This window comes from Gobio gobio (genome assembly GCF_949357685.1).
Source record: "Gobio gobio genome assembly, chromosome: 2".
Taxonomy (NCBI): domain Eukaryota; kingdom Metazoa; phylum Chordata; class Actinopteri; order Cypriniformes; family Gobionidae; genus Gobio; species Gobio gobio.
In genome coordinates, this window is record NC_137098.1 from 43965772 (window position 1) to 43985997 (window position 20226).

The 20226-nt window shown below is 41.8% G+C and overlaps 2 protein-coding genes across 3 annotated transcripts in view; one reads left to right on the forward strand and one right to left on the reverse strand.

Annotated features, from left to right (window-relative positions):
- The window catches only part of slc12a4 (solute carrier family 12 member 4), a 31710-nt gene extending 18942 nt beyond the window's left edge, over nucleotides 1–12768 (forward strand). For both annotated transcript variants that reach the window (XM_079810672.1, XM_079810673.1), the window contains exons 18-24: nucleotides 231–426; nucleotides 526–695; nucleotides 1079–1210; nucleotides 1328–1435; nucleotides 2131–2318; nucleotides 3198–3331; nucleotides 9967–12768. In XM_079810672.1, coding sequence (XP_079666798.1) covers nucleotides 231–426; nucleotides 526–695; nucleotides 1079–1210; nucleotides 1328–1435; nucleotides 2131–2318; nucleotides 3198–3331; nucleotides 9967–10058 — 1020 coding nt within the window. In that variant the 3' untranslated portion in view covers nucleotides 10059–12768. The remainder of the gene's footprint in view (nucleotides 1–230; nucleotides 427–525; nucleotides 696–1078; nucleotides 1211–1327; nucleotides 1436–2130; nucleotides 2319–3197; nucleotides 3332–9966) is intronic.
- dpep2 (dipeptidase 2) overlaps nucleotides 2160–20226 on the reverse strand; it is a 36326-nt gene continuing 18259 nt past the window's right edge. The window contains exons 5-12 of the mRNA XM_079810675.1: nucleotides 19247–19388; nucleotides 18944–19016; nucleotides 17976–18152; nucleotides 16251–16335; nucleotides 16094–16169; nucleotides 15622–15757; nucleotides 13479–13619; nucleotides 2160–3060 (exon numbers count right to left, since the gene is read on the reverse strand). Of these exons, the coding sequence (XP_079666801.1) occupies nucleotides 2959–3060; nucleotides 13479–13619; nucleotides 15622–15757; nucleotides 16094–16169; nucleotides 16251–16335; nucleotides 17976–18152; nucleotides 18944–19016; nucleotides 19247–19388 (932 nt within the window). The 3' untranslated portion in view covers nucleotides 2160–2958. The remainder of the gene's footprint in view (nucleotides 3061–13478; nucleotides 13620–15621; nucleotides 15758–16093; nucleotides 16170–16250; nucleotides 16336–17975; nucleotides 18153–18943; nucleotides 19017–19246; nucleotides 19389–20226) is intronic.

Sequence of the window (20226 nt, forward strand, 5' to 3'; positions counted from 1 at the left end):
TCATACAGATAACTGTAGTGGATATGTACTTTATAACTTCGCAGCATATTCAATATTTGTAGTTGCCAAGAAATTTGGTCTTGTGTCTTTGCAGTTCCATATCAACCTGTGTTAAGACTGTGCTGAGAAATCACAAAAATAACAAAAAATAACATTTATATATTAAAGTAGAAACTATAGATATTTATAGTAGGTTTATAAGGTTGTACTATGTTTGTACCCTTCGCCAGGCAATAAAGAACATGATGGAGATTGAGCGGGTGAAGGGCTTTTGTCAGGTGGTGGTCACCTCCAAAGTGAGAGAGGGGATCGCACATCTGATCCAGTCCTGCGGTCTGGGAGGCATGAAGCACAACACAGTTGTTATGGGTTGGCCATATGGCTGGAGACAGAGTGAAGACCCACGGGCTTGGAAAACCTTTATTAGTAAAAACAAGATTTATTTGAATGATGTGCACTTGTAATTGTCTGCACTGAAACACAACAGGCTGATGTTACTCCCCTTTCATATTTTCTCACCTGTAGATACAGTCCGCTGTACTACAGCTGCCCACCTGGCTCTGATGGTGCCAAAAAATGTGTCATTCTATCCCAGCAATCATGAGCGCTTTACTGATGGATATATTGACGTCTGGTGGATTGTCCATGATGGTGGAATGCTCATGCTCCTGCCTTTCCTTCTCAAACAACACAAGGTGAACAATGAGCAATTTCATTTAAAATTAGCTGTTATCATTCGAATGCACGTTAAAATTGCTCACAGTTTGTATAAAAAACAATACTGTTGAGTAACAGTTAGAGTAATAGTTAGTTTTAAACATGAAATCAGTACCAACATTAAGCCCTTAATGTAATGAAATGCTTAATTATAACATTCTGTAATGATAGATATATTTTGGAATGTTAAGTTTAAGTTTACATATTCAACCTTGTATGTTGTACAAGCTCTTGGAAGTGCATAACTGTTTAATTGAAATTATGCAATTATCCCCCCTTAGTGTTAGTTTTTGTGGGACTTTTTTGTCATGGACTTTGTGGTTTTGCTTTGTTTATATACATTTTGTTTTCTTGTATTCAGGTCTGGCGTAAATGTAAGATGCGAATCTTCACTGTGGCTCAAATGGACGATAACAGTATTCAGATGAAAAAGGACCTGGCAACCTTCCTGTACCAGCTGAGATTAGAAGCGGAGGTGGAAGTGGTTGAGATGGTATACAGAACACTTTCTTCGCTATGAATTCATCCCACCCATCACAAAAAGCATTTATAATAAGCAATTATAAAAAAGCGATTATAATTTCATGCTGTCAAATGTTCTTATTTGCAGCACGACAGTGATATCTCAGCATATACGTATGAGCGGACACTGATGATGGAACAGAGGTCACAGATGCTAAAACAAATGAGGCTCTCCAGTGCAGAGAGAGACAGAGAGGTACTACAACCTTCACATTCATTATGTCTGCTCTGTCCTAAAAGTCTTTTACCAAAAGCAGAATAATACAGAAGTCATTCAAATATAACATTTTGTGAACTAAATTTGTCATAGATCAAAGTAAAAAAAAGCACAAAACAGTTGACTGTCTTCTTAGAGACTTATGGTGATTTTGTCTTTTTTGTCTTTGCACTGAGCACTTCTGTAATTTTTTATGGCCTCTGAATAAATATATATATATATATATATATATATATATATATATATATATATATATATATATATATATGTTTTTTTTTTCTTGATGGATATTGCATGCACGCTTTTGTGCTCTTTTACTTTGAACTATGAGGATTTTTTTACACCTGTAATGTGATGGTGCATATATCTCTGTTTGCGGTGATAGTCAACATGTTTTCGTTAAGTATTTTATTGTAACATATAATTTTGTGATCTATACAGCTTGTTTTGTGGACAGAATGCATACTGAATACATTATAAAAATGAATAATTTGTGGACAAAAGGCATTTTGTGACATGTTGGGTGTATTTTGTTTTTCTGTCCACAAAATTAAAAGTGTATTCACCACATTTAGGCTAAACCCCCACCCCCTATCTTGTTTAATGTCTTGGTAAAAGCCAAATACATGCAGTAGCAGCTCTTTAAAGTGTGGTCTCATCTCTCTTCAATGTAGGCCCAACTAGTGAAGGATAGACACTCACTGATCAGAATGGGCAGTTTATACTCAGATGAAGAAGAAGAAACCATCGAAGTATTACCAGAGAAAAACCAGATGACATGGACAAGTGAAAAAATAGAAGCAGAAAGACGAAACCGAAGCAATGCACCAGAAAACTTCAGAGAACTAATCAGCATTAAACCGTAAGTAGGCAAGCAGGAACACGAACTGGAATGCACCCTTGCACACTATCAACACAGTATTTGAATTAAAGTTATCTTTTAACAGTAGACCTATTAGTTATTTATTAGTTCGCATAAAGAGAAGAGGATCACTGATACCTGTTCCTTGTTGTATTTGCCTTTTTAAATAAGTAAATGCTTGCTTACTTTCAATGCAGCACTGCCTATTGTCCTCAAAAGCTAATGAATCAGAATCAGAAAGAGCTTTATTGCCAAGTGTGCTTGCACACACAAGGAATTTTTCTTGGTGCTGAAGCTTCCAGTGCACATATACAATACAAACACAACAAGAACATAGTAATACAAATTCTAAGAATAAAAATAGGAAAATAGCATAAAAAAAAAAGATTAGGTCAGTTACGTTTAGTCAGAATAAACATTTACAGATTATAAACATATTTACAGTATGTGAGTAGTATGAATAAATATAAATATCTCCTGAGTTTAGAAGATATTGGGGGGACCGTTTAAGAGGGAAATGGCCTGTGGGAAGAATCTGTTCCTATGCCTAGATGTTCTAGTGGCCAGTGATCGGAGTCGCCGTCCTGATGGTAACAGTTCAAATAGGAGGTGTCCAGGGTGAGTGGAGTCTGTGATGATTTTACCTGCGCTCTTCCTCACTCTGGAAGAGTACAGGTCCTGGAGGGTTGGCAGGGAGGCACCAATAATCCTTTCTGCTGTCTGGATTGTGCGTTGCAGTCTCCTGATGTCAGATTAGATTAATTAGAGCCATAGTACTTTTTTTTAATTCCACACATCTGCAAAAGATACTGATTCACCTTAGTTTAAATAAAAAACTTTGTCTGTGTGTGTGTGTGTGTGTGTGTGTGTTTGTTACAGTGACCAATCTAATGTTCGGCGGATGCACACAGCTGTGAAGCTGAATGAGGTTATTGTTAATAAATCCCATGATGCCAGACTCGTGTTGCTGAACATGCCAGGACCTCCACGCAACACAGAGGGAGATGAAAACTGTATCCTTCACAGAGAACGATATGCTCTATTAAGTATTGTATTACAGTATGCTTGGACATATTTCTCAATATTTCGGTCACTTTTTAAAAACTCTTGCAGTTACGTTTCACAGTGGAACTTAACACTGTGTTCTTGAGTTGAAACTATGGGAACACTTCGCGTGAGCCGGTTTTTATTGGCTACCACTGTCAGATGACATCACAGGCGCACCGACCAGCTATAGAATGGTGCCTGGAGAAAACGTTATCAGCTTCTTTGTCTTGAGGAAGCCGTTTTTGTGTGCATGTGAATATTTCTGTCTGTTGTCAGGATAAAATAAAATAAACCATGACTAGCAGATTTAGATGCAGTCCTGGAGCTCTGCCACACCACTGACCTTGCCCTCTGTGCCACCAAGCAGGCGGACCATCCCATCAGAAATGCATCTTTTGTTTAACCTGTCAGGGCTCAAAGGAAAGAAGAAATCATTCCTCCTGATGCCCTTGTCTTGTCTTCTGGGCATTTTGGCACTGCCGTTGAGACGGGGGTCCAGAAGTTCAGGGAGGCGAAGGTTAAGTCGGCAGCATTTGAGCATTACATTCCCTGCAGTGGTCAGGGTCCTTGAGTCCCCTATTCTGATCCTGTTGCTGGGCCCAGCTGGTGGAATTCCGTTATTCTCTCCAATAAAAGGTAGGAAGATGGCATCGTATCCTCCCTGTTAAGGAACCATGCACACGGGGCACCTGGCTGGACATGAGGGTCTGGGCTCGAGAGGGCAGACTGAACTGATGTCGGCGTCGACAGTGCTGGAGGAGCTCAGGGCTCTCGTGGAGCTCACCTGAGGAAAATATTGCACGTATCCAGTCCGTGGAGTGGAATGGCGAGCAAGCAAAGACACCTGAGCCTGGTCCATTACCGGCCACTAGTAGAGGCGAGTACATAGTTGGACACCGGCTCCACTCGGAGATTGTAGAATCTGGCGAATGTGTTAGGTGTCACCCAGCCTGCAGCTCTGCAGATGTCTGTTAGCGAGGCGCCATGCGTTAGAGCCCAAGAGGAGGCCACACTCTGGGTCGACCTTGGGGGACATGGGACATGGTCGACCTTGCTGCTGGTAAGCCAAAAAAATGGTGTCCACTATCCAGTGAGACAACCTCTGCTTTGATAGAGCTCTTCCCTTCCGCTCTCCACCATAACAGACAAAGAGCTGGTCTGAGGTCCTGAAACACTGCGTCATGTCTACGTAAGCGCGGAGAGCACGTACTGGACAGAGCAATGCCAAGGCTGGGTCTGCCTCCTCCAAAGGCAGCGCTTGCAGGTTCACCACCTGATCTCTGAATGGGGTGGTAGGAACCTTGGGCACATATCCATGGCAGGGTCTCAGGATCACGTGAGAGTTAGCCGGCCCGAATTCAAGGCACGCTTCGTCAACCGAAAATGCCTGCAGGTCCTCGACCCTCTTAACGGAGGCCAGTGCGGTCAGCAGTGCCGTCTTCATCGACAGGAACTTAATATCAACCGACCGCAAAGGCTCAAAGGGAGGCCTCTGCAGAGCACTTAGAACTACTGAGAGGTCCCAAGAGGGAACGAGAGGAGAGCGAGGAGGATTCAGTCTCCTCGCCCCCCTCAGGAACCTGATGATCAGGTCGTGCTGACTTACCTTCTTGTCCCCCAAGAGGTCGTGATGGGCAGATATTGCAGCCACATACACATTAAGGGTGGAGGGAGACAGCCTTCGCTCCAGCCCCTCTTGGAGGAATGAAAGCACGGACCCGATCGGGCATTTCCAGGGGTCTTCTTGGCGGGAAGAGCACCAGGTGACGAAGAGGTTCCACTTCAACGCATAGATGTGTCGTGTAGACTCTGCCCTAGCGGAAGTGATGGTGGTGACCACCGTAGGTGGCAGGCCACTCAAACCTGCCACGTCCCGTCCAGAAGCCACACGTGGAGCTTCCAGAACGCTGGACGCGGGTGCCATAGAGTGCCCCGTCTCTGAGAGAGGAGGTCCGGTCTCAGAGGAATAGGCCAGGGAGGGGCTGTCGCAAGGAGTAGCAGTTCTGAGAACCAGGTCTAGCCGTGCCAATACGGGGCGACCAACATGACCTGCTCCTTGTCCTCCCTGATCTTGCACAGTACCCGTGCGAGAAGGCTCACTGGGGGGAACGCATATAAGCGTAGGCCCCGCGGCCAGCTGTGCGCCAGTGCATCCGTGCCGAGCGTGCCCTCGGTCAGGGAATAGTACAGGCTGCAATGGGAAGAGTCGTGGGAGGCAAACAGATCTACCTGTGCGTCGCCGAACTGTTCCCAAAATCAGCTGGACCGTCTGGAGATGGAGTCTCCATTCTCCAGGAAGTGGCTGAATCCGTGAGAGCTCGTCGGCTGCACGGTTCAGTTCTCCCGGGATGTGGACAGCACGAAGGGACCTCAGGTGCTTCTGACTCCATAAAACGAGATGGCGGGCGAGTTGAGACATACGGCGGGAGTGTAGACCGCCCTGGTGGTTGATGTACGCTACTGTGGCCGTGTTGTCTGTCTGGACTAGTACATGTTGACCCCTCAGCAATGCTCGGAAGCAGTGCAGGGCGAACCGTACTGCCAGCAACTCGAGGCAATTGACATGCAGAAGGCACTGGCGTCCTGTCCAGTAGCCCGCGGCTGCTTGTCCATTGCACATGGCACCCCAGCCCGTGGAGGAGGCATCTGTTGATACAACAACATGCCTGGAAACTCGTTCTAAGGACACTCCGGTCCGTAGAAAACTGAGGTTCGACCACGGGGTGAGCGTCTGTAAGCAGGCCCGAGTCACTTGTACCCGGAGCGTGTCAGACCGCCATGCCCATCTCGGGACTTGATCGCGTAGCCAGTGCTGAAGCGGTCTCATATGTAGCAATCCGAGTGGCGTTACCGCGGCTGCAGATGCCATATGCCCCAGGAGCCTCTGAAACTGTTTCAGTGGAACCGCACTCTTGCTCTCGATTTGACGGAGGCAAGTCAGCATAGACTGCGCGTGCTCACTCGTAAGCTGCGCGCACATGGTGACCGAGTCGATATCCATACCGAGAAAAGAGATCCTCTGCACGGGGCAAAGTTTGCTCTTCTCCCAGTTGACCCGAAGGCCCAGACGGGCTAAGTGATGGAGCACTAGATCTCTGTGTCCGCAAACCTGCTCTCGAGAGTGACTCATTATGAGCCAGTTGTCGAGGTAGTTCAGGATGCGAACCCCGTGCTGCCGGAGAGGCGCAAGGGCTGCCTCGACAATCTTCGTAAAGACGCGAGGGGACAGAGATAGCCCGAATGGGAGGACCGTGTACTGATATGCCCGCCCCTCGAAAGCAAACCGTAGGAACGGTCTGTGTCGAGGTAGGATGGAGACATGGAAGTAGGCGTCCTTCAGGTCGATCACTGCAAACCAATCGTCCGGACGAACGCATTCGAAAAGGCGTTTCGCTGTCAACATCTTGAACGGAAGCCTGTGTAGGTAACGGTTCAAGATGTGCAGGTCCAGGATCGGTCTCAACCCACCGGTCTTTTTGGGTACAATGAAGTAGGGGCTGTAGAACCCGGACTTCATCTCGGCTGGAGGGACAGGCTCGATTGCACCCTTCGCCAGTAGGGTGGCAACCTCCGCTCGCATGACAGGGGCATTGGCCCCGACCATAGTAAAGCGGACTCCCCGGAAGCAGGGAGGAGCCTGCGCGAACTGAATCGCGTAGCCGCGCCTGACGGTCTTCGCGACCCAGCGGGACAGTCCCGGAAGCTGAAGCCAGGCTCCCAGGTACTGCACCAGCGGGGTCATTCGGACTACATGCGTACCCGGTGTGGGGCAGCGATGCAGCGTTACCGGCCCAGACAAGGGAGGCTGTTGGGCATCCCGGTGTGGGGGCATGGTTAACGGCTGCGTCCTGACAGAGGAGACCAGGGAAGGACGCACGTTCCACTGGGGTCTGCTCTGCCAGGGGGCTGGCGACAGAGAGGGATGCGAGTGGCGGGACCAGTGGGTGGCGCGCACTGTCATCGCCGATCTCTGGGGGCTCAGGGATGGGAGTGTTAATTCTTTCTTTGACCAAATTAGGGTGCTGCTGACCCGGGGGCCAGCAGCTGAACAAAGGATTCTCCACCGGGGGAAGGAGTGGTCCTGCCACCATCTCCTGGAAAGAATTTCCCATCCCTGAGCCGTCCGTCTCAGGAGCGCCGCTTGGCCTGGCGTTTAGCGGGGCGGCCTGAGGGGACTGGGACGCCTTCCTACGGCTTCCTCCGCGACCCGGCCCGAGTGAAGGCTGCTGCTTGGACCGGGTGGGAGGGGCGGGAGCCTTAGGAGGGCATCCTCGGCGGCGAGCAGGCTGAGGCGACTGTGCCGGCGGCTGGGTAGAGGCAGCAGCTGGCCGCCGGGGCAGTATGTGTTTGATTGCCTCAGTCTGCTTCTGGGCGGTTGAAAACTGTTGGGCGAAGTTTTCAACGGCTCTGCCGAAGAGGCCAGCTTGGGATATGGGGGCATCGAGGAAGCGTGTTCGCTTGCTGTCCCGCATATCGGCCAGGTTTAGCCACAGATGTCGCTCCTGGACCACATTTGTGGACATCACTTGACCCAGGGAGTGTGCGGTCACCTTCGTCGCCCGGAGGGCGAGGTCGGTGGCGGCACGCAGCTCGTCCACGAGCCCCGGATCAACTCCACCCTCGTGCATGTCCTTGAGGATCCTGGCCTGGTAGACCTGGAGGATCGCCATGGCATGCAAAGAGGCAGCAGCCTGCCCCGCAGCTCTGTGCGATTTCGCCACCAAGGTTGATGTGAATCGACAGGCTTTGGAGGGGTGCTTAGGGTCGCCACGCCATGTTGAAGCGCTCTGCGGACACAGTTGCATCGCAACAGAACGTTCAACTTGGGGGACCCCAGTGTACCCATTGGCCGCGGCCCCATCAAGGGTGGAGAAGGCGGAGGAGGTCGCCGAACGGTCACGGGAAGACAACGGGGACTTCCAGGACCGCGCAACCTCCTCATGCAGCTAGGTAGGTATTGGGGGCGGGGACTGACTGGTGTCAGCGCGGGCCCCCAAAAACCAGTCATCAAGCCGCGAGCGCTCAGGACAGGGCGGAGGGTTCCACTCTATCCCGAGACTCGCGGCTGCCCGAGACAGCATGGTTGTCAGCTCTGGGTCCGACTCGGGCAATGCTGGCGTGCCCGAAGGCGGCAGCACAGCCGAGTCATCATCCTCAGAGGACTCGAGCCCACCTTGTGATGCGGTGACCGACATCGCATCATCCTCCGGAGCGCCAAACGAGATACGCGGGGCGCAGTTCCACAAACGCTGCTTGAGCATGCTGAACGCCCAAGCATACCAAGCAGAGATTGTGCCCATCGGAAGGACTCAACGACCGGCCACACCCAGAAGTACACGGGCGAGACATCCTGAAAAGGACGTGCCACGTGTAAGCTCTTTTAGGAGAGGAAGCTTCGCAGAGACGCCGAAGCGCCCAGGGACCACACACCAGCTGTCAGACGGACCACTGCGCAGATCAGCAGGCAGGCAGTATGCGATCACAGGAACGCGCCGTAGACACCAACGCCTCTGGAAAGCTGTTTGTCTTGAAGGCTGACAAAGACTCAGTTAGCAGGCTTGAAGGAGTGAAGAGGTACTCCAAAGCAGAAACATAATGCGATGTTACCAGCGTACTTCCTTATATACCCACGGGGTTGGCCCGGAGTTACGCATGCAAATCCGCATGCCCATGGCATTGGCACTGCCATTGGGCGCTGTTAAATTCCTCTAAGGCGATTGGCTTCTAGGCGAAACCCCCATTCGTTAGTCACTAACGTACGTCGTAGTGACTGAATGAAAGGGAACTCTTGGTCACTAGGTGTGCTGTATGGTACCTTGAAAGCTAGGCTGTAGCCAAAAAAGTTAACTTCACAGCACAGTGGGCAGACATTTGTTCAGTATGTTGTTCAGTATGTTCAGTATAGTATTAACGTTCTCATAGCATCAACTCAAGGACACAGCATTGAGTTCCAAGTCGAAAGGGAACACCCAGGTTACATATGTAACCCAGATCCCTGAGAAGAGGAATGAGACGCTGCATTCCATAATTCTGGCATGCCTGTATGCCTTCCTTCAGACAATCTGAAGCTGATAAGTTCTCTAGGCACCCTTTTATAGCTGGTCGGAACGCCTTTGGTTTCATCTGACTGCGGTAGCCAACCAAAATTGGCATGTATTTCTCCATGTTCAGACACTGGCTCATGCAAAGCATTCCCATAGCATCAACTCAAGGATGCAGAGTCTTGTTCCCCTTCTCAGGGAACCAGGTTACCTACGTAACTTACTTCTAATCTTGGCACGGCAGTTCATTTTACATTCAAAAGGCACTAAAACTACGAAAACACTTAATAACATGTCTCAAATCAAGCCTTTCATCCACTACACTAGCAAAGGTTGTCACCCAACTAACACACTTTGTCACTTATAAAACAACCTTAAACACCAACAACAGTTACCATCATACAATGTTTTCTTTTGCAAAATTTCTTTACAAAACAAAAAAAACAAGAAAGGATGAATCGACCATGAATGTATTCCTCATTTGGGCAAAACTGTCCTATTATCTATTGTATGAATTTATTGATACTTCTCAGGTTGTTTCTTTAACTCATAGGTTTCAGATATGGAATTTCTTGAGGTGTTGACTGAGGGTCTAGAAAGAGTGTTGCTTGTGAGAGGTGGAGGTCGTGAGGTCATTACCATCTATTCCTGAAAGGCCAAATATCAATTCATAGACCACTGTAACTGTGTTACTGTAAACTATATTTAGTGCAAGTCAAAAAAGTGGTATATAAAGAATATGCATACAGAACATCATATGCCAGCCTAAACGCATAATTAATGATAAACTGAATAGCACTATTCAATATATTAATTTGACTTAAAATATTTCAATGGCCTGTTTCAGATGTGTACCTTTTCAAATGAACTCATTCCACATTCATGCCATAACATTTTAATTTATGCCATGTTTGCTACACCACATAACAGATGATTACCGCAAAAACAATACTCACGTAAAACATTATGCTGCGTTCACACCAAACGCGAATAGAGCGTCAAAATCGTGTCTACCGCGTCTAGTTGGACGCTTTGAATCCATTCCACAGCGAATTGGACGCGTGTATAAATCGAGCGTTTGAAGTGAAATAAATGAGCGTTCAAGGCGCTCCAGGAGAATATGTCATAAAACACCACTCTGCCTCTTTTCATTTTCATTAAAAATATATATTAAACATTAATAGCCACACAAATGTGGTTCAGGCAACTCCTACATTATCTTCACTGCATGTATATTTAAATATCCTTAAAAAATAAAGTTATGAAACTTCTCTTTGCCCTCAGTCAAAACGATTTGGCAGACAACAAATTATAGATTCATGACACCGAAGATTGCCCGTTAGATCAACACAAGACGAACCACTACAGGACATCAGAGCCGGCAGACGGCAGAAGGACTAGCAGAGGAAAGGCTGCTCTCGCCGGGGTTAATGAGCACTGAGCGCCCGGTGATCGCCTGGATCTAACAACTCCAAAAACACAAGATTATTTTTTTTAAATAGGCGCTCTCTTTATAAATAAACCACAGATTTGAGCTTTAAACAACTACATTCTCACCTGAAATAGTCTTAAAACTACCTTTTTTGACACAATAGTAGTATTTTTAAATTATGCAGGGTTTCCTATCACGTCACTTTACCACGTGACAGCAGCAAGCAGGCTCCTGATTGGTTAAAGCTACACTGTGTGATATTTTCCCCCATCTAGCGGTGAAAAGGTATATGACCATCCAGTGAATATTAGTTTCATTAACACGAATATTAGTGTTAAAACGCGAAAGGCAAAGCTTGAATTTACGGGTATGTCCCTCTTTGGCTAATGTACTTTCAAGATGGAGGGACAACATGGATACCCGCATTCAAACCCCTCACCCGTATGTATTTTCAATGGCATATTATAAACTTACGAGAATACTTTATTACTTGAAAGAAGTAAATATACATTAATGAGCACATATATTTTTGAAAGAACTAAGTGTTTTTAGCTAAGAATAAACTAAAAAAGTTACACAGTGTAGCTTTAAGGCGGCGCGAATTGATGCCAAAGTTCCGATTTTTCAACTCGGGCGTCAGACGCGGATTTGCTTCAAACGCGTGAATGCACAAAAAGCACCACTCGGGCATAACACGCATATCGCACAAGACGCTCAATACGCGTCATTTGCGCGAACTGGACGCGCGAATGAGGCGAAATCGCATATATCGTGCCGTAGGACCTCCAGACGCGTGTCAATGCGCCTTTCCATTGACTTAACATGAAACTCACTTGGGCCAGACGCTCTATTTGCGTTCAGTGTGAACGCAGCATCAAATAGACAACCCCCATAAATCTTTGAGCTTGTGCCACCAGTACATATCTCTGATGTAGCAACATCCACTTTCAAGCATGCTAACAATCAATTAGAGAAAATCATGGTTTGGGTCAGAACCAAGAAAAATATTTTACAACAGTTAACAGTGACTAATAAAAAAAAAAATGTGTTACATATCCTTTTAATATATAAAATTGCACGCATTACATTTTTTTCTGTTTAGGACGACAAGGAAAAAAACAAAAATACAAGCGATTATCATGACTTTCACTGGCCAAGTCACAGATCTAGTGCTTCCTAGTAAATTCAAAGACTGCCATTCAGAATGCAAATGCTGAATTTAAATTTCCATTTGAATGCTTCTTTTTTTGTTGTCTTTATTATTTATTTGTAGAAACTCCCCATTGTATTGGAAGTAGCTTTATAAAATAACCAAAGGAGCTGAAATGGGATAAATATATTGGATTTGAATAGCTCTGTAGATTTTGTAATTTATAACTGCATTTGATCACTTGTTTTTAAGAGAAAAGAGATTATAAATTAACTGTTTTATTTGTTTTTTTCAATGTACTGAATTTTGGTACGCATTGAGAAGGAGACATTTTGGATACTGATACAAAGTCTTTATTCTATTTTAGGGCATGATAACTATACAGACAATATACATTTGTTATACAAATAGAAGAAAATATGAAAGACTATTGACTAACAACATTTATATCTGGAATATAAAGGCAAGGATTTGTTACTGGTTGTATAGTGTTACATCTGTATAGTGTTCCATGTTGAAGAGAAAGATTAAACACTTCAAATGAAACATGCAGTTGACTTATGTGTAGTATTAAGATAAATATATTTTTAAAAATGTGAAAAGTTGCAATAAAGTGCACTATGAATTGCAGAATATGCTACTTGTATTGTATAATCTTATTTTTACCTTGGAAAATAGACAGCCTTTAACTGCACACCACATGGATTAACAAAAACAGAAGGTGATGAATATTTTTTCCTCCTATAATAATTTATATTGAATAAAGTATTATCGTATTGTATTATAAAGTAGTATTTATCATCTAGTAGTATATCATCAAGTATACACTATGGCTCTCTGGTGATTCCAAAAGATTAATCTCTAAATTTGAGCAGTTCAACATGTCAAGTTGCTCAGTGGTGCGAGTTTGAGGTGGGATTACATACTGGTCCAAGGTAAGAGGTAGAAAGGAGTGTTTGAGAAATGTTTTTGGAAACAAATAATAATATTAATTATTATAATAATATTACAACTTTAAAAAAAATAAATAAAATTATTTATATAATTTCTTATATTAGCGCTACTGCCACAAAAAAGAAACTCCAGACAGAACAAATGAAATATGCGTACAGAAATGTGATCTCTACACTAGCTATGCATATTAATAAACCATTATAAAGTATAGTCTTCTTCAGAAATGAAATATGCGTACAGAAATGTGATCTCTACACTAGCTATGCATATTAATAAACCATTATAAAGTATAGTCTTCTTCAGAAACTGTTACCAAACATAAGTTTCCAAAACTGTCAAAGGCCTAAGTGAGTATCAGTTTCAGTCAGCAAATTTACTTCAACTGCTTGTCTTAAGATTTAATTCAAGTGTTGGCAAGACAATCTCAAGGCAGTGTGTTGTAGAACATTTGATTTGTATACTGTCTCTGGATGATTAATTGTTTTAATGTTAGATTACAGTAACAGGACCAAAAGTACGATAAACCAGGCTCTTACAGGCATCAATGAAGCTTTTCCATTTCGATAGCTACCGCTGACTCTGACTGGATTAGTCAGTATTACACGACAGCTGTTGTTTGCTTCCAAAAATGGGATTTCAACTTCGCTGGGTAAAGTGTGTAGCATATCATCACGTACCTGAAGATGAGAGGGAGAGGGAGAGAGATTTAACATATTTCCAAATGTGCTATGACCACACTGAATGACATTGTCACTTATTTCAGTGGATTAAAAGAATGGTTGAATTAAAAAAAGGGGTTTCTGAAATTTCCAAATATATAAAAAGATGCCAATCTACAACTAAAAGCAAATTAATGTCACAATAAGACAGGGTTTTCTGTAGCTTGTGGAAGTGATACGTAAAGCTAATGGAGAAAAATAACAAATAATCAACAAAATTTTTTTTTTTTTTCAAACAATCCCTGTGTTGGTTACAGTCCAAACGGTAAGACTGGAGAAACTGGAAGAACTGTAGGAGATGGCGACTTTCTTAGACAACAAAGGAAATTAACATTCTGAACTCACTCTTGTGCATTTAGCGTCTCCATCCGAGACGACATCACACTGAGCTAAACATCCAAGTATTGCCTTTATTTACATGTCTTTCCCTTCACTGTTTCTTCCCCATCTCTCCTATATAATTCACCCAAAATCTATATGGGTTAATGTGGACAAGTACTATACAGTATTATACATGTTTGCTATCATTTGAAATGTCTCGGTGTGACTGGTACAAAGGTCTCATTCTCGCAGAAGTAAAGCAAAAGGTAACAGGTTTTAAGAGTTTAGAGATATTTTGCTTTTTGTGTGTGGGTGTCCACTGCCAATTGGTCTTTCTAACCTATAGTCGAGGTCATGATAAAATGGAGTAAGATAAAAGTAAATTGGAATTAAATTACTTTGCCCCGCTGAAAAGACAGAACGCACAGAAACCTTCACCGCTAATCGTAAGCCGTCATTGGGACGATTGGGCGGGCCTTACAAAACTGAGTGCAGTTAGATTAAATCTCTTCAGGAGGAACCTTATCACACCTTATCAAGAAGAGCATGGTAAGGTGTGATATATATGATTTCTGTCATGGTACTCTGGTTTGTTTAGTTTTGTAGCAGTTCACTGAAAACCAGGGATAGGGGGTAATAGGAGAGACACATTTGAGACGTAATGCTCTTTTGAAGTAGGTGTTGCAATAACAGCTGTAATTTTTAAGAAGGGGTCAGCTGACAGTGGAGGATGAGAAAATATAAAGTTTGTTTTTTTGTCTGTGGCTATAATGAATCTAGGTCTTACGTTTACAGTGATCAGATAAATTAATGGGGAAGAGTGTTTGTAGGACAGAGGCAGTAGGAGTTTAAAAAATAAAAAGGAACTGGAAAGAATTTCCATCTAGGTGTATATGACATTCTTCTTTCAGACGAAAACAATCGTAGTTATTAAAAAATGTCCTGGCTAATCCCAGCATTATGACAGTAAATCATGGGGTAATTTTACATTTTTGGTGAACTATCCCTTTAAGTATCTCTAGTTTAGTTCACCCAAAAATGAAAATAATGTAATTTATTACTCACCCCCATGCTGTTCCACACCCGCAAGTTCATCTTCATCTTCTGAACACAAATTAAGATTTTTTTTAACTGAACTGATTTAAATATGTCACATGAACTGATTTAAATGTTTTAGTACATTAACGGATCTTGAGAGAGGAAATGCCATTGCTGGCAATGCAGGCCTCACTGAGCCATCGGATTTCAACAAAAATATCTTTATTTGTGTTCCGAAGATGAACGGAGGTCTTACGGGTGTGGAACGGCATAAGGGTGAGTAATAAATGACATTTTCATTTTTGGGTGAACCCTTTAAGTACATTAGTATACTACACTCTTAAAAATAAAGATTCTTTATTGGTATTGATGGTTCCATGAACAACCTGGAATCCATGTAACTTTTTTCCATTGCACATAAGATTCTTTATAGTGGAAAGGGGTTCTTCAAATTATTAAAATGTTCTTCACACTAAGAAAAAATATGGTTATTTTAAGGTTCTTATGGGGACCAAAAATGGTTCTTCTATGGCATCAGTGAAAAAAACTCAATTATTTATATTATTAACTCAATTATTAAGTAAATCAATTATTTACTGACCTTCTCAACCTTTCGGAACACTCTAAGGAAGTTCAGTCTTAGCACTCCAGCCAGCTCTTCCTCACTCCAGTTCCTTGATATCAGCTCCTCAATTAGTGCTGGATATTTGGAGACATCCTCCAACCCTTGAGGGAATCTGTAAAAACACAGGCACACGTAAACACAAACAAACATATCGCTAAGGGGCACAAGCCACATTGAATCTGTATGCATCTCTTTGTGATTCGTAGGGATATGTGTGGAATTCTTTGGAATGGATTTGAATATTTGAAAATTGAAAACACTTTGAAAAGCAAGGGGTGGAGCATATGTAAAACGGTTTTGTTTAAATTCAGCAGAAATCTATGATGTTTTCTACAGTATATTGCAAGCAGGATCTCCGTAGAGGCACATTAGCAATAGAATGTGTGCATTTAATGCATGATATTTCTAAAATGTAAATATAGATGAGATGTAGATGAGATTTACTTGCCCTTGTGCTCCATCAAAGTCTGCTCCAATCCCAATGCTTTCAGCGCCAATCACACGCTTTATATGATCAAAATGATCTAAAAAAACAAAACATGTTTCTAATGAAAACAAAATAAAAAAATTTAATAAATGTAAAAAAAAATTATGTCTTGTCTTACCAGCCACAATAGACACATTTGTGATATTTGAACATGCTACAAAACTTTTGTAGAAGTTCACCATGATAAGCCCACCATTCTCTTTCTAGAAAGAAAGCAATGTTTTTTCTTTTCAAAATATCATAAATGTTATGTAGGTACAAGTACACAAAAACTGCTTGTTTATTGCCAAAACACAAGTTTTTTTTTTTTTTTTGGTGAACTATGTCTAAAGCCCTATTCAAACAGAACTAGTTTTCTAAATTTCATTTGGGTTGGGTTTCATTTCATGTCTGATTTCATTCGGCGGAAATAACTCTTTCTGTTTATTTCTAGATGTGTTTTCCAAATGTGGGCATTACAAAAGGTCATCTGCTGTGCTTGCATGCAATTTTAATTTATTATAAAAACACTACATAAATAAACTTGGCTGTTTATAATAAACTCATAAGTGAACAGGGGGGTATTTCAGAAAGCAGGATGTGTGACATGCCTGGGTATGTTTAAAAGTAAGCGGAATACCTCAACTTTCGTTTCCAAAAACGGAGGTAACTTTCAGGGTATGCAAGTAGCCTCCGGAGCAGGTTATGTTCCAGGGTTAGTTTGCTTATGAGGTATTCAGATGTGTGTAATATAATTAATATAGTTAAATTAATATAACTAAATGTGTTATGTAGTTACTATCATGATCTCAGCCTTTTCCCCTGTCATGTTTTGTAGTTCTTTGTAGTTTTTCATGTTGATTAGTTTCCCCAGGTGTTTCCCATTTAGCCACTCCCTCTTGTTATCTTGTTAACCTTGTTTCCCTTTGTGTATATATACCCCAGTGCTTCAATTGTTGTTTGTCGGTCGTTACTCCTGTATGTGTTCCTGTCGTTGTGCTCCTGCCTATTTGCCTTCTTGGATTTTATTTGTCTTTAATAAATGTTCAAGCTGCATTTGGATTCTCATATCTCCTCATCCCTGCTCAAACGTTACAATATACAATATTATATATTCATTCTAAAGCACTATTATAACAAAGTAATGTTTAAATGTTAATTCAATTCAAATTTGTATTTATTTTATTGTCATCTCACACATGGATCTGCATTAAATTAATTAGCATCAAACAAATGATATAATCCTTATTCTCAGTGAATAAATATCATTTATTAAACGAAGAGATTGAAAAAATTATTGCACAACCACTAAATAGGTGGCAAAGTAGGTTATGTGAATCGCCACTAAACAAAAGAGGAGGAGGAAGTAGAATGGCACGCTTTTTCTTAGCGTTGGTTTCCATAGTGAATCATCGATTTGTCGTTCTGTTGAGAATGTCTTGTCTGTTCACGGTTAACATACTCTGAGTTGTCTGAACTTACTCACAATTACGTTTTTGGAACCAGCATACCTCGAATAAGCCAGGTTTGGGTTAATCAACCGAGAGTACAAGGTATATATGCCGGTAGGTTAACCTTGCTTTCTGGAATACCCCCCAGAGAAATCTAGACAAGTATCTTACCTGACACCTGATATTAAAATTAGAAGACTTAGTTTCCACGATTTGGCCACAAATTTATTCATTTTATAATTTTTTTTTCTTCATTGGAATATATTGAAATGAAAGCATGTGGAAGATTGGTGCGCAAACAGTTTCTCAGGTAGGTCAAAAACTGTCTGTAAAACAAATTTCTCAAATGTCTTTCAGGAAAACTAGTTGTGCCTGAATAAGGATTAATGTAGCAAATCAAACAACAGTCTCACCAGACGCAGTAGCAGGTCGTCAGGTACATTGCGAGTATTGTTACAGACAGCATAGGCTGAGGAGTGGCTGAAAATAACTGGAGCGGTCGTATGTTTCAGCACTGCTCTGGTTGTCTCCCAGGAGCTGTGGGACAGATCAACCAGCATTCCCAACCTGTTCATCTCATTCACCACTGCCTGAGGTGAGCAGGTGGAGATAGACATTAGGAAATTATTAAATTAATTAATTACAAAGGCAAAGCAGTTAGTTCTGATCCATTCACTTCAAATCAAGGTAGTTAGGGTAAATTTGTAAGATGTAAATCAAACTTAATCAGTGTCAAACTGAATCCACAGCAAAATATGTACTTATGATTATATGTATTAATTATGAAAACAGTTTTTTTTTTATTGAGTAGATTCAGATTTTGAATAGAGTGCTGAGGTTTTTCCCCATGTACTTGATACAGATCCACTGATTTATATAAATGTAATTTATATAGATCAGTGTTCAGATCACATAATAGGTTAATTGTACACAATAACGCAATGATGTTTAGATGGACATCTTTCATATATCACAGGTAAAAGAATTCAGCAATTTTAGCACACATAATGCTCAGAAAACTACAAAAAAAAAAAGAACAATGATCTACTGTACAAACAGGATATACAAATCTTTATCATTACTATTTTCTCCAAGATAGAAGGCATTTTTTAGCAACAACTAAATAAAAAAAATTTCTTAACTTCGAGTCTGAACTTTTTGTCTCTAGCTTTGGGTTCAAAAAGAGGACACAAGAAAGGGATTTCCAAATATAGATGTCGAAAGAGGCCTTTAATACAGGGTCAAATTCCCCACTAAATACAACTGTAACTTTGGTTCAACTATCTCAGATTAAACTTCATCTTCTAATATTAACTTAATCCACACTGGTTTCATTTTATATTGATTTATTGACTCGTATCTATCAAGAAGAAAACCTTACCGTGCCAAATTCTGTCAAGCTGCTTTTGCTCTTCCGCTGGTAAAATGGGTGAAAGCTAGATGAGCTCTCAGCCCTACAAGTGACATTATAGAAGAAAGTTTAATAATTTAACTATATGAAAGACCAAAAATGTAATATAACAAAAAATTATATTCAGGGACAGTATGTCTAAGTATGCAGTATGTTATTTATTTGTGTTCCTCTCTCAATTCATAATTAAAAAAACTTGTTTTTATGACTGTACACAATATTATTATTATTGTTTTTATTAGCATGTGTTATACATGTATGGTGAGTATTTACCATGGTGTGTTGCAGGTGTGTGTGAGGGCCATGGATCTTACTCCAAGCTGGTAGAACATGCGTAGTGCTGGTAAACTGCTGTCGATGGAGTGGCCTCCCTCCACACTGATGAGACATGCTATTTTTGTACTATTCCTCATTCCTTAAACATACACACACACGAATTCTTAAATGTTTATCAACAATTGAAAAACTCAAATATATCAAACTATGTGTAATCCTTTATTTCTATCTCTTCTCCATATCAATAATAATGTATCCGAGTACAATGGAGAGGAGTGCTTTTATATCTCCTTGTAAAATGATGTGCTGCGATCATATGGAGATAGATTTGTGTCTTTATTACATGCGATAAAATAAATGATCCGAGAGAAAAAAAAAAGTTTGAGAGAAAAAGTTATCACAATGATAGCAAAAAAGCATTTCATGAGAGAGAAAAAAATATTTGAGAGAAAGGGTTTTCATACCAATAGCAAAAAATAATAATATTTGAGACAAAAAAAAGTTGAGAAAGTATTTTCTCATAGAACATAAAAAAAAATACATTTGAAATTTTTTTAATTATTTCTGAGAAAAATATCTCTCTCAAAATACTTTGAAAAAACTCTCAAATATATATATTTTTGCTATCAGTGTGAAAACATTTTCTCTCTAAAACAAAAAAGAGTTTCTCTCGAAACGCTTTTCTTTGCTCTCGATGCAATTTCTTGCTCTCGTGTCAGATTTTGATTTCACTGTGAGAATTGTGTCATGGGCGGGGCCACGTTCCCATTGGCCAGTCGGGTGAGCATCGTCTTGTCTTGGGAGTCGAACTGAATCATTACACCATTGTTTGGTTCACCTGCATGATACCGCCTCCGCCTTATGGCTAGTTTAGTTGAGCACGGACACTCCAATGTTTGGGTAAGATGATGTCACACAGCTGGCTTAGCAAGTTCAGCATCACTGAAGATTAAACGTTAAAAAATAGCACTCATATT